The 14,698-nt window shown below is 42.3% G+C and overlaps 1 protein-coding gene across 50 annotated transcripts in view; it reads left to right on the top strand.

Annotated features, from left to right (window-relative positions):
* The window catches only part of LOC147708230 (uncharacterized), a 2,035,583-nt gene that overhangs the window by 238,577 nt on the left and 1,782,308 nt on the right, over window positions 1-14,698 (top strand). For 42 of the 50 annotated variants that reach the window (XM_086926953.1, XM_086926940.1, XM_086926955.1 and 39 more), the window contains 3 exons: window positions 2,999-3,133; window positions 7,982-8,011; window positions 9,017-9,310. In XM_086926953.1, coding sequence (XP_086783079.1) covers window positions 2,999-3,133; window positions 7,982-8,011; window positions 9,017-9,310 — 459 coding nt within the window. The remainder of the gene's footprint in view (window positions 1-2,998; window positions 3,134-7,981; window positions 8,012-9,016; window positions 9,311-14,698) is intronic. The other 8 variants (XM_086926973.1, XM_086926978.1, XM_086926976.1 and 5 more) reach the window with 3 other exon arrangements.

Genomic DNA, 14,698 nt, shown 5'->3' with positions numbered 1-14,698 from the left:
CTCAATTTTGAGGCCTAGAGCTTGGAGGGGGCACCTCAGCCAAGGGTAGGACTCACCGAAGGCAGAGTCCAGCAGCTGCAGCAGAATTGTAGGAAGTCTTCAGTGTCACTGATACTTCAGAAGAGCAGGAGTCAAAACAGCAAGCCCTTGGAGTCACTCTGGGCTCGATCTTTGTCCTCAGCAGGGCAGAGGTCAGCTGGCAGCGTAGCAGCACAGCAAAGCAGAGAAGCATTTCCTCAGAACAGTCACTCACACCAAAGTGGCAATACTTTCAGCAAAGCAGTCCTTACTCCAGCAGAGTTCTTACTTGGTCCAGTAATGTACTGATTAGATAGGGCCAGCGCCTGGTTCTTATACTAAAAGTGCCTTTGATGTAGGAGTGACTTCAAAGGAATCCTCTGAAGTGCATAAAGATCCCTTTCAGCCTAGCCCTGGCTACAGATTACCCGTAAAGTGTAAATCAGCCCTTCATTTGAGGGCAAGACACACCCTATTCGGGTGTAAGTGTGAACCACGTCTCCCTCTTCCTGCCCACAAAGGCTATCAGTATGCAGATGAATCTTCTGTCACACCCAGTCCTTCCTGTGTTATGGCTGTCTAGAGGGAATGCACAAAGTTCAGCTGTCACACAACACAAATGTGTATTGGAGACAGGCTACAGGCATACAGATCTTTATGAGCACTGAAATCCCATCAGTCTATTTGTGCCATTTCTAAAATAGTAGTGTTCGATCCGACTTTGCCGGAAAAGAGGATTTTTCATCACGTTTCCAATAATATTCACCATGACAGAGCTACTCCTTCTCAATCAGGAATTACAGCTTAAGAGTGTAATAACGAATTCCCAATGTAACCTAAGAGAGGTGTAGCCCTCACATTAGTGGAAAACCATTTTAGGTGCATTTCACTACCAGGACATGTAAAACTTAAAAGTATATGTCCTACCTGTTACTTACGTTGCACCATGCCTTATGGGCTACCTAGGGCCTACATTCGGGGTGATTTATATATATTAAAATGGGAGGTTATAGATTGGCAAGGGGTTTTAAATTCCAAGTCGACATGGCAGTGTAATCTTCATAGGCAGGCTATGCAGTGGAGGGCCTGAGACATGTTTAAAGGGCACAATCAGTGCTGTAGGCCAACTAGTAGCTTGTAATATACAGGCCCTGGGCACAGGTAGTAAACTCTACAAGGGACTTACAGATAAATTATATATACCAATTGTAGATAAGTCAATAACACCATGTTTATGTGAGAGGCACATGCACCTTAGCACTGGTTAGCTGTAGTAATGTGCTCAGAATCCTGTGGCCAACAAAAGAATAGAGCAAAAAGTGGAGGTAAACAGGCAAAAAGCTTGGGGAAGACCACCCTAAGGCTGTCAGGTCTAACACAGAGGCATTGAGCACTTTTCAATTACCCTTATTGCCAGGTTTTTCCTGATAGTAACAGGCATTGAAAAATGGCTATATGTCCGCCCATCAAAATTAGGTAGATGAACATATAGCCAAACTTCCAACAGCTCCTCATCCATTGGGCCGTCTAAGAAATTCAACCACTGTGAAGATGTAGAAGTCTCCACCTTTATCAAAATATGTTCCACCCGCATTTAAATCAGACGGGTGAACCATGATTTTTGCAGCAAAGTACTTCATCGGTATTGTGATGGAGTTCCCTCTGCGCCAACATATTAATCGGGGCCTATGTGTGCACAAGAAAAAATGTCATTTTGATCAACTGTAGTATCACTTCTACCGTTTTCACAGCCTGTATTGTCGGAAAAATTGTTAATTTCCTATATATGCAATGTACACACACACATGCACAAATATATACTATTTTATTTACTGCTCATTACATATGTACTATTTATGCCTAATGAAATATGCTGACTAAAATCCCACGTGTGGAAGATGTCCAAACACTGACAATCTTTAATGAGCTTGCATAAAGGTTGTAATATGCTTGTCTATAATATGATTGCCGAGTTTGTGTTGTTATTGTTGCATGAATGGCTGATACAGCCAATCATGCTGTGCTATTAGCATGCTCATAACAGACATTGTGTTAGAAATGGTGGTAAACAGTAAAAAATAAAGTAATTTTAATAGCTAAGATCCACGTTTTGTTAAAAATAAGAGTATTAAAAGATTGGCATCTTACACCGTCGTTGACGCTGGTGTAAAAAATACTTTATTTCAACAGCTACAGTTCTTAGAAGTGACTTTTACTTTATGGCAATGAAATATCTTTTCAGAGATATAAGATTGCAGAACTCCACCCACTAAACATCTCATATTGCTACATATTCTGCCTGGCAATTCTACCCATGCAAGAAACACCTACACATAAAAATAAATCCGTAGAATGGAACTGACTGGGAGAAGGACTGCATTAGAATATACTATTCAAATTGGCGAGGGTGCACGTTACTATAGGTGCTCATGAAACAAGGGCTTTGCGTGTGTCTTGTACAGTCTGCCTTTAAGGGTCTTTATCTTGAGGGGAAACGCTTGTGTCTGGGATAAAGAAGTTGTTGGTTGGGTGTTGTAGAAATGTCTTCACTCAAATCTGTTCTTCATTTTTAGAGAACTTTTTTGTCCCATAATACTCACCGCTGCTAGACTTTAATAAATATGTTCACGGTCTTTTTACGCTAAACACACCACATATGATGTGATATATTTTTGAAGTGAATTGAATAATAATTGTTTTTATGAACCAAAAACATTTGCAAGATAAATGTCAACACTTAGTCTGTGGTAAATGCCACCCTCGTTAGGTCATGCACTAAATAGCCAGTTAATGCACAGTATATTTCAGGCAAATAGGAGAATTAATATTAAGTGGATCTTTAAAGATGTTCTAATAGGTTTGTTTTCATCTCAGTGGCCAGCGTGCTCAATGAAAATAAAAGAATAGAATTAATGTCCCCTGTCAGGGCATGTTTGTTATGCTTTTTCACACTCTCTTATCTTTTAACCTGTGCATCCAGGTGGTTCCTTGCACAAGCTGAGCACTGAGCCCATGACAGTCATTCGTGGCAGCGTGGAAGGAACCGCTGATTGGCTCTTTGGCTTTGTGTCTGTCATCTCTGACATCATATCGACAGATGAGAACTCAGCTGCAGGTATTCATTCTAAAAAACTGCTCGTCCTACCACAAAATCGAATGTTTCACTTGGGTCGCAATCACACATTTTGCAATTAGAACATCACCAGTGCCGCCTTAATGCATGGGCACGCTGGGCAGTTGCTCGGGGTGCCTAAAAGCATAGGGGCTCCATGAAGACCAGAATTTAACACAAATTTTCCATTAAACATTTTTATTCCTGTGAGTGGCTGTGCAGGTAGGGCCCGGTGCACTGCTCTGCCCAGAGGCATATAATGCTGTTAAAACAGCCCTAAAGATCACAGCTCCTCGATCAGGCGACTTCAGCAAATGATAGTCAACCCCAATGGTATTAGAAGTCTGTGCTCTGAGATTAAAGGGACTCTAGAATAGAAAGCCTTTTCCCAAATAGAATTTCTCTTCAAAACGTAATCAGTTTTGTAAATTACCCTTCTGTGCTCCATGTGCTATGAAGAATTGGTTACATATCCAGTAGCGGTGCACCTGTTAGCACTGATGCAAAGTACATTTTGTCAGCTGGAGCACTCCCCATTCACCGGTGAAAAGGAGATTTCTCTGGGGTTTGCTAGAAAAATGCACCTTACAGTTAGGTGATGCCCTAATACTACTAATTTACCGTTCCTTATTGAAGTGTTGTACCCAGTGGGAGCCATGTGCTGCACTTAAGTGAAATATTGTACCTAGTTTAGTAGTGTGCAAGGTTTGCGCTGGCCAGGATGAGTACCAGTGCACACCAGTAGTTGAGCCTAAGTGTTCAGCCATGTGCCTCCCTATGCCAGTCTTATTGAGAGCTCAGTCTACGGCTGCCCGGCATAACTCGGAGGAATAGGAGTGACAGATCCGGTGGAACAGTGTACTCCTTTGTGAATGCTGTTGTAAAAGCATCGATGCTCCCTAACTTGTTATGGAGCTGTTACTGGATTATGCATAATGGGAACTACCTGAAAGAGGTGGTGGTGCTTCCTGTGCAAAGATGGACCACTCCAGTGCAATAAGTGCTTAACTTGAGCCTGTGGTAGGTCGTGGGGCACTCCGGCACTCATTTTTAGGGGCCAGCACTTATTTTTCCTCTTCAGAAATTTCCCATGAGCAAAAGAGGGAAACTGCACAAAGGGATAAGAAAAAGAAGCAGAAAGACAGACAAACCACCACAAACCGAGGAAGAAGGAAACAAAGAGTCAGGTGGGGTGGCAGTGGAAGAAAGTGGCATGAGGTGAATTCATGGCTTCATAGCTTTGGGATTGGGCACACTGGTGCCGGCCACTGGCTTGCGGGCAGAGCTTTGGACACTGGAACTTATTCTTCTACCAATTTAACACTAATTGCAACAAAGCACAAGTGCACAAAGTGGATAATAGCATGTGGTGTAAATGATAGGGATCTTTTGACCCGTCAAAATTGTTTGAGGTGCTGATCCATAAAGCCTTACATATGAGAAGTTGTGTCTCACTTCGGTCTTAGATGTGGTTTACACCTGAATACCCATGCCTGATTTACAAACCATGGTTTACTTTAAGGTTAGAGGTGACCTACTCATGAATCTCCAGGAGTAAGACATGCTTACTGATCCATCACAAACATGTTTTGTGAATCAAATCTTTTTTATACGAGCCTGCATGTGTTGGAAATCTCACCCAGGCCTGCACTAAAACACAACTATTTCAAGAAAATCCTCTTTATTTAGTCCTCTGTCTATAAACAGGTGCAATACACAGCACATCTAAGAGAGAAGTAAAACATGCCTGCTCTTAGAAACTGGATTGTGTCTTGGGCTCTGAAAGCTTGCACCTCAATGAAGCATCTGAGGGCATATTACCAACAACTAGCGATAATTATCGCTATGTTGGTTTAGCGGCGATATTTTTATCGCCGAGCTGCGGCGATTTTTATCGCTTAGGAACCTTGCTATTATCAAGGTTTATCTCCTAAGCGATAAAAATCGGCCGAAATGCATGAATATCGCTGAAAAGTCAGCGATATTCATGCATTAGCGAGCTAATGCTCTTAGCCATGCTATCCACCTACCATTGAATAACATGGCTAAGAACGGCTCAGGGGCAGGTGTTAGCTTTTGGAGATATTCGCGCTTAGCGCGAATATCTCCAAAAGTTGGTAATAGGAGATAGCGATGTTAGCGACTGTTTCCAGTCGCTAACATCTTGGCACGCCCACTTTGCATGTCATTAGTGATAAATATCACTGACATGCAAAGTGGGGCCCAAGATGGTCGCTATCTCCTATTAGCTGTCGCTAACTGGTGTTAGCGACAGCTAGGTAATAGGGAGATAATTTTATCTCCGCTTTCTTGACTTTTAAAGCCAAAAAAGCGGAGATAAACCCCCTTGATAATATGCCCCCTAGTGAGCTCCATTTCTCTATCTAACGAACGGAAGCACAATACGAAAACGTATGGGCATAGCCATTGAACTGACAAAGTTGATTAATACATGTCTATGACCTACTGTGCAGATGTGCTCAAAGAATCTAATGACACAAGGCCAGGGTTGGACTGGCCGTTGCGGGCATCGGGCGTTTCCCCGGGGAGCTTTTAGGGTGGGAGCCAGTTTTGCAGGCGGAGGCCAGTTCTGCTACTGGGAGTGGCAGTTTAGCAGCGGTGCTGCAATATCAGCCCCCAGTACCAAAAGCAGCAGTGCTTCACACTTGCACCCTCCCCCGGGGAGTTTTGCTGGCCCGACAAAATTGCCAGGGCAAATTTGGGTCCCCAGTTTGGTCCTGACAAGGACTAGAGCGGGAAGAGTTTGTCTGACCGATGTAAAAACCGAGGATTATTGGATGGCAGCATTTTAGATGACCTTTTCAGCAGCTGCTTTTATGTGCTACAGGTGTGCAGCGTTGGGCAGTGACATGTATTTGTATCATGCAAATTCGCAAAATGCACGAGCTGCTGGTGGCAAAATGCCAAGCTTTAACAGGACAGTTTATTACCGAAGCATAATATCTTATTTCACAAAGAATTATTAGCTTACTTTTATTGCTATAACACACGATAAAGCAGTGAGATAAAACATAATAGCACTGCTTACGTCATCACTCAGGCGCATGGCGAATGCAAATCTAAATAACTGCTGCCTGATTAATAGCCAATTAATAGTGACGTTTCCCAGTACAACTATTTTGGGTTCGTCCTGCGTTCTTTCTTGACTTATTACAGAAAGGTTTTGCCACGCAGCAAAAAACAGAGACTATGGATTGTGGAAACCGCACTAAACAACAAGGACCCAATAATCAAAAACACTAAAAAGTATGGCTGGAGATTAATGCCCCTCCTGAGTGTAATTTGCTTTATTTTTTTCACTGTTCACAGAAGTACTCAGGGGAATGTATTGTGACTTTTTCTGAAGTTTCACTCCCCCAAAGTGAAATTCTTCATAGCAGAGGAGTTCGCAGGGGTGGAATGGAGTTTGCCAAAGCACTTTTTTCTCTCCATGGGGAAACATTCTTCCCCATAGGGAAAGCTCTTCCCCAACACTCCCACCGCATCAGTGTGTGACCGATTCCTCTTTGCCATGGACTTTTTGCACAAGGGTAAAGGTCCTGTAATACGGTCCAAGATGCAGAAACCCAGACACATGGTCCCTCCACCAGTGTATTTTTATGCGAATTGTTATATTTAGTCTCAATCATATCTCAAAATGTGTTCTTATGTAACACTATGACTCATGCAACTTGTTATGACATACAACACATCTGTTGTCTCGAATTCAGTTCTTAATTTGAGCTGGTGGGTACAGGGTGTGCCCACCAGCACTCGTTTTTGGGGACCGGCACCCATTGCTCTGCAACACAAATTTACCAAGAGCGAGAGAGGGAAGACACACAAAGTCGAAAAAGGGAGGAACAGAAAGACGGGAAAACCTTCACAAAGGAAAAAGCAGGAACCTGCAAGAGTGAGATCAAGGAGCAGGGAGTGCCTGGTGATGCTTTAACCCCTTCACCGCGGGGCTAATTCCCCCGTGGCGCGGGGGGAGGGGGGCCGCGCACGGCGCCGCAGTGCTGATGACGAGCCCAGGCTCGTCATGTAGCACGGTGCTCGTGTGCTGGTGACGAGCCTGGGCTCGTCGTGAGCCCGTCCGCGCAATGGAACGCTCAGCACAGCGGGGAATTATCCCCGCGTGTGAGCATTCCACGGCTCATGACGAGCCCAGGCTCGTCACCAGCACACGAGCACCGTGCTGCATGACGAGCCTGGGCTCGTCATCAGCACTGAAGTGTTTAAAGAGGCATGAGGTAGAATCAAAGCTACGCATCCATGGTATTGGGCGCAACCACATTTAATACCACGCAGCGAGCTTTCGAGAAGAGCTTTGGGAACTGGCACTTTCTCTCTTACAAATTAAGCACTGCCTGTTATATTTTTATGTTTTATAGTTCATACAAAGCAACTTTACACAAGAGGGTTTGTAGATGCTAATGTTGAATAACGACACATTTCTACCACTGACGTCTGCATGCATTTTGGGATAACAGAAGACTTTGTGTAAATGTTAACTAACGTAATGTCCCTTCTGGGCATCTCCTGCTTAATGCTAGAATGGATGCAAAAAGGCTGTGCCTGTATTAAATATTCCTTTCCAGTAATCCTAAACCCAAGCTTCTTTCTGAAATTCCCTGCCCTAATTAAATTAGATCACTATTCGTGCAAAATAAATCACCAATAAGTGTTCATCCTAGCATGCAGAAGATCTAATGTAAAAGTAACTTTTAGGGCGTGAGAGTGCCTTAGCGATATAATTGCATGAATGTGAAATGATAAAAAGTAACCGACTATTGAACATACTCTTGTTCCTTTGCAAATTCCTAATTTTTTCTCTCTTTCTCAAATTAGGGCACGTTCAACCCGCGGTGAAAAAAATAGGTTTGTGTGTTTTCCTCCGATTTCTCTTTAAATGTTGATGCCTTTGGAACCTTCCTATTGACTTCCGGTTGTGCTTTCCATGATGAGCATTCTCCTTTGACCTCCAGCTGTGTGAAGCTTCACTAACTGTATGCTCTATGCAGTGGAACACAGCGCTAAGATTGCGCTTTGTAGTTATAGTTTGTTGAGCAGACTGCTGCCATCTTGGATTCCAAGAAAAAATGATTGCAAAAATGTATTGATTAACTGCTTACTGTATTGCTGTTATGAATATTAAATGTGTGCATAATTACAACTAGGGCTGGGCTTATGGATCCACCAAAAAGCAAAATCGGGTCGTGATTTCAGGATGACGGATGAATATGCATATAATTCCACTGAAATGTCTTATGCCAAAGCATACAACTACATAGTGCTTGTGGATATCCTGAAACACTTGATTTTACAATTTGATGGCCGAGAGAGCCTTGCCCTAATTACTTTAGATTAGAACTCCCCATGCATATGCTGACATTATGTCTACTAGCATTAGTGTAATGCATCATTTTCTTCACCATGTGCTTGATGATAAATCCTGCATCTTTGATGCGTAGCTCTCTCTTACTGTTGGCCTAGTACTTAGACTTTTTTTTGAAAGAAGGGCTTATAATAAATGTAATGATCCCAAAGTAAACATTGGTTGGTTCCTCAACAGTAAACAGTGCATTTACAATGCTATGTTTTATGAGGATTATGCAACTGATCATGTATCATCTTGCATTTATCAATGCAACTTGGTATCCTTCGTTGACTTATAAAACAAAAAATGTGGTATTTTCTTCATAAAAACCATTGGACAGACCAAACATACAGAGATGACCTATATACATTAGGGGAGACCATAGTCGTTTCACAAATGATGCCCCAGTGTATCAATAGTTGCAGACTGAACATTATCTTGAAAGTTATATGATGACAAAGCTTGATGACATCATTAACACCATCATGCCATTGTCTACTGAGAAGGTTCCCAGAGGGCCTCCTTTTTCCTGCCAGCAGCGATGGGCGAAGAATTTTCTGCGCTTGAGGCTGAAGAGAAGTTCCGCAGTGGGCCAAAAGAGGACGTTGAAGGCAGTGGAATGGTCAATGGCGATGGTCCCCATGAGCAAAAGGCTGAAGACCTGATCCCTGCTCAGTCAAGTAATGCCAGTCAAGAGACCCCTTCCAGCTCAGGCACTGTTAGCGAGGCCTCACAGGCTTTCGAACACCGAGCTGATATTGCCACGACTGAGGAAGAAGTACTTGATAAGGAACAGGAAGGTACATGCATCTTTCACTAATAATAAGAACATGGCCTTTGGTCCAATCAGTTGCTCGTATTATATAAAATTGTGATCATCAAGGAACATGGTGAACAATCAATGACTTATTTAGGGATTAGGGTGCTTATTTCTTTGCACTAACAGCATGCTTTGAATTGAGCTTCACCCACTGCATGCTTTAGCTCTCAAAATGTTAGTTACAATGATGTTTCCCAAGTCTGACTGATTGAGGACTGTTGGTAAGATAATCAGTTATGTCATGGTAGGTCATACTTGATTTATGCAAAGACGGATTGATGCTCAATGTGATGTGCCAGCAGTGCTTCATTTGAGTTGTAGGTGGGGCTCACCGGCACTCATTTTTGGGCACCAACACTTATTTTTCCCTCATCAGACTTTGACACAGAGAAAGAGAGAAAAACACAAAATGGGGAAAAAAGGAGGAACAAAAAAAATATACAACAGTGACAAAGGGAGAAAGCAAGAATGAAAAAGAGCCTTCAAAACTGAGTGAAAGTGGCTAGGAGTGCCCGGTGCTGATAAAAGAGGCATGAAGTGGATTCAAGACTACGCAGCCTTGGTATTCGGCACCCTGGCATTCTGTAATGAAGGCCGCAGGTTTCTGAGCTAAACTTTCAGCCCTGCCTCGTATTGTTTTACAAATGAAGCACTGGCTTACTCGTATATGCACATAGCATCAGATATGCATGCTGCCATGCAAATGTTTGAAATCTGCATTTTGTGGTGCAACAGATTGCAATTTTGCCTCAAGGTCATCCAGATATTTTCCAGTCAAGAATTGATGATATATTAATGAAATTGTGTAATTTCTGATGTGACTAAGTGCAAATGCGATAGTGAAATTCAAGAAAGAACGAGTTAACTTTCACAAATGGAAACCGATATGTGCACAGTGACTCTAGATGCTAAAGATGTTTGGTTTGGATCAACATTCTTACAAATTTTGTGATAAAACAAAGCTTTTACAGAATGTAATCCATAGCAATTTTCTATTCATCTACATCAGGCAACATTAATCTTTGTTGTAAAGATGCAAATGAATTTTGTTATCCATCTAGAAGCAGGTTTATTGGGGTATGGCTGAAACGCCACTTGCAGTTATTAATCTAGCATACTTATGCCAGTTAATTGTGTGGTATGCTCTACGCTAAATGTTTCCCAATGCTACTATATTTCTTACTTATTTAAATGCAGTCAGACTATAAGCACAATGCATGGACTCCCCCATCCAAGTGATGGTCTAAAATGTAGAATCCTTACTGGATTGGACTGTTTCCAGCAAAGCTGTGCAATATTCAAAGTACCTGTGAAAAAGGTTTGCTAATTTGCAATGGGCATGCCTCATGCAAATGAAGAAATCTGAACACATTAGCCATTAGTTTAGTCATACTAAAACACACTTCACCAAAAGCCTGTACTACGGTGAAAATACTTGTCTTGTTTCATGGTTGCACTCCACAAACTTTAAGTAACTTGGGTCTAAGTTTACGTATTTGGATTTCATCAATAAAAAAGATAATACTTTAATTTAGAGAAACAATCAAACTGACTTTCCCCTGAAATCCATGTCACACACTTGCAATTTCCTGTAACGATTTTAGGTTTTTGATTTCCTAAATCTGTTTACATGGTTTAGGCCATTTGATTATTACAAGAAGACCTAAGAATTGACTCAATTAGACATTTACCGATCTCTGCAAAAACCTCAGACGAAAAGGTCTCGTGGTCTACTACAACCAAAAGGATTGATGGTGAGTGAATAGTGTAGTGAGTGACCTCTAAAGTTCATACCAACCTTATCTTGAAATATTTCATGCAAGATGATATTAATTTAATATGAAGATTTAGGGATTGTATGGAGGCATTTTAAGAATGCAAATGCATTTATTCAAAGTTTCTTGGCCATTCCCAAAATAATTTCAAGATTTGTTATTGTTTTTGATGAAAAAATGAGGGCTGGGCATTGTTCGCGAAGTAGCGCTACGAGTAGCTACGGGAAGTGCACTTTGCACTACCCGAGCTACGCGTAGCACTACGCGAACCGCGTAGTACCCTGTTCGAACTGTGCAAGATGCTGTTTTCAATGATTGCACAGTGCGGACAAGCATCCGGCACTGTGCAATCATTGATAACGGCATCTTGCACAGTCCGAGCTGTAATTTTCTGCCGCTTAAGTAGATTTTTACTCGAGAGGCAGCTTTCTCAATGCGGACTGGTAGTTTCTCATCGCGAGCAGTCGCGAGCATACGCCACCACTCACAATGAGGAACCTGACCTCCCCACGTTGAGAATCTCACAGTGAGGTTTATTTTCCAGGCTCGCGAGCGGCAACTTGATGTTGCTGAACGCGAACGAGGAAAAAGTCTCGCCAGGATGTCATTTTGCTTGCTCGCAGTCGCCAACTTGACGTTGAGGACTGCGAGCAAACAAAAAATAACTGCTGCACTCCGTTACGCGTGTTTGCACTGTGCTATGCGCAGTTTGCCTAGTGCAAAGTAGCGCAAACTTCGCAAACTACGCGAGCGTAGCATAGTGCTTTGCCCAAGGTTAGAAAAAATCACGAGGATCTGAGACTCAGTCCTAAAAAAGCTGTGGGGCATATTACCAACAAGTAGCGGGATTTGTAGCTAAATAGGCTTAGCGGCGATTTTTTTATCGCTGCCTATCGCTGGATATGTTAGCGGAGAAAACATGCTATTAGCAACGTTTTTCTTCATTGTGCTAAAATATCCAGCGATAGCAGCGAAATGCGTGAATATCACTGAGAATACAGCGATATTCACGCATTAGCGACGAAATGCTCTTAGCCATGTTATCCACCCCACCTCCCATTGGATAACATGGCTAAGAACTGGTCTGAGCAGGCGTTAGTTTTTGGCGATAGCGGGAATATTTCCATCGCTACACCTGCCTTGCTAATAGGCGATAGTGACGTTAGCGACTGCTTTCAGTCGCTAACAGGTTAGGTACACCCACTTTGCGTGTCATCAGCGATAAATATCGCTGACATGCAAAACGGGCCCCAAACCGCTCGCTATCGCCTAAAAGCTGTCGCTAACATCAGTTAGAGACAGCTTGCTAATAGAGCGATAGAATTATCGCCGCTTAGCGGCCGAAAACGGTCGCTAAACCGGCGATAATTGCCTATCACCCCCCTTTGTAATATGCCCCTCTGTTTTCCATGTTGGGCAATTAACCCCATCTCAATACATTCTACCCTCAACTTGCATTGTACACAATGCCTAATGGATAGAACACAAGTCTGTCACTCATTGCACCTGCGCAAATAATTTTTGTTCAGCAGCATAACACCTAATTCCTCATGGTCTCTTCAACTAGCAGAAGCATGAATGAAAGCCTTCGGATTGACGGGCCAGAACTCAGGAGTGAGTTTAGCATAACCGCATCCAATTGAAGAGTCCTCTTCAAGTTGACACTTGTGTCTGAGATTTAATATTAACAAGTTTGATACCCATTCAACTCTGATTAGATTTGTGGCTACCCTGGTTATTTCCGCTGTTTGCTGCACATGTATATACCTTTTTCCTTAGACATCTGTAATCCCACTCCTCCAAAGGTGTTGTAAGATAAAAATCCGTGCTGTTTAAAACACCAAAATAAGTAACAGTATTAAAGAGGAAATTAAAATGATGCTGAAAAAGCAGAGGGAATAATTTCAGGAAGTGCACAATAGTAGAGGAGGAATCTTGTAAAGGACCAATGAATATTGTATTGAAGTGGGGGCACTGACTAATGGATTACTTAATATTTGTATTTCTTAAGTTCAACATTGTCCAATTCTTGTATCCTTGTTATATGCTTTCTACCTACAAAGGTTTGTCTTTTGATCAGGAATGCTGGTGAGCAAATTGGTGATTTTTGCCGGTGCAGCTGCAGGGTCTGCATGTGAGGCAAGCTTTGAGGGTCAGGTCCCTCATTGGGGTAATCATGGTAACCTCTTTGCTGAACCAGACAGTGGAGTATGGGTCACACTTCATGAAGTGCTAGTGTTGAATCAAAGAGAGAGCTGGAAAGGGTTTAGCCGCTACCCAGGTCCAACAAGGCATGGTTTGCGTGGTTGCCCTGAAAGCTGATGATGCGAGTTAAAGCAGTGCTTTGTATCATGTGACAGCTTCTGCCATGGTGTTAGGGCATCCCTGGCAATGCTCACTTTGAAAAATGGCTCACTGTTAAGGGTGAATCTGAGTGATATGCTTTTCATGCCAACCTCAGGTGCACATCCATGTAACTTCATGAGAAAAACAAAGAAAACCCACAATAGTTTTAGCCTTGTTGGGCCTCATGAGTGATGCACTGCTTGAGTCTTGCAACGCCATAGGCCAAATAACTCATGTAAAAGCACATCCATCGTACTTAGAGGGCCTCCATGAGAAAGCAATAATGAAATGCAAGAAATAATGTCAACCACTGGTAATTACTGTGGTTGCATTCCATTCTATTCCGCGCATTGTCCCATTACAGGCAACCAGATGTAATTCACCCTGGGACCTACTTTAATGGAAACAGTCCATCCATAACTGCTAGGCCATATCCCCTCTAGATTGCAGGCCTCGCCACTTTCATTGATTGGAGTACTATAGAATGCTGCGGTTTTAGTTTTTAATCGTGATAAGACGCTTGACTGATGTCATTAAATGGGTGAAAACACTTCATTGTAATAGTATAATGTAAGGAAATTGCTATTAATTGCTATGATTCCTCGTCCATTTACAATCCAATCCAAATATGCAAAGCAAAACCTAGCTACGTCATAATACCCTGCCTAAACAAAAAGTGTGACTTCAAGTTGCCTAGAATTATGTTACAGCTAGTGTTCCAGGACTCCTTATCAGTAGCTGATAGTAGACCATTGGCATCTCATCTACAAGCCAGACATCAATACCCTACAATGCTGACGCTGCCAGGGTCACCTAAATAGCCTCTGCTCATCCATCAGTGCATTTCACAGAAAGTCTCCCAAATAACTTGACAACAAAATTATTACTTTTGATCCATAGAAACTCCATTCAAACAATGTTTGGATATCCCTGTTAACCATCTCACTTTTCACCTTGTTGCAGGATATGGGACTATTGCATGGCCAGAGTCTGAAGGGACAATTTAATAGTCTTCATCCTCAGTGACTGGAAATTGATTCACACCAAATCTAGGAGAACCATGACAGTCATGTCCCATTAGGAGGCCCACCAGCTCCTCCCGATTACTCAGGAATTATTTGATTTCTTAATGGAGAAAATTGAGTCTTTATGTCCCCCAACTTCAAACTGTTCTTTATCTTGGACACACTTGAAATTATATTGAAGAAAACATTAAGACCTATTGGATTTAATTTAAGGGCTGAATC

The sequence above is a fragment of the Lissotriton vulgaris genome, chromosome 6 (assembly GCF_964263255.1).
Source record: "Lissotriton vulgaris chromosome 6, aLisVul1.2, whole genome shotgun sequence".
NCBI classification, from domain to species: Eukaryota; Metazoa; Chordata; class Amphibia; order Caudata; family Salamandridae; genus Lissotriton; species Lissotriton vulgaris.
This window is presented reverse-complemented; position numbering and strand designations above follow the sequence as displayed.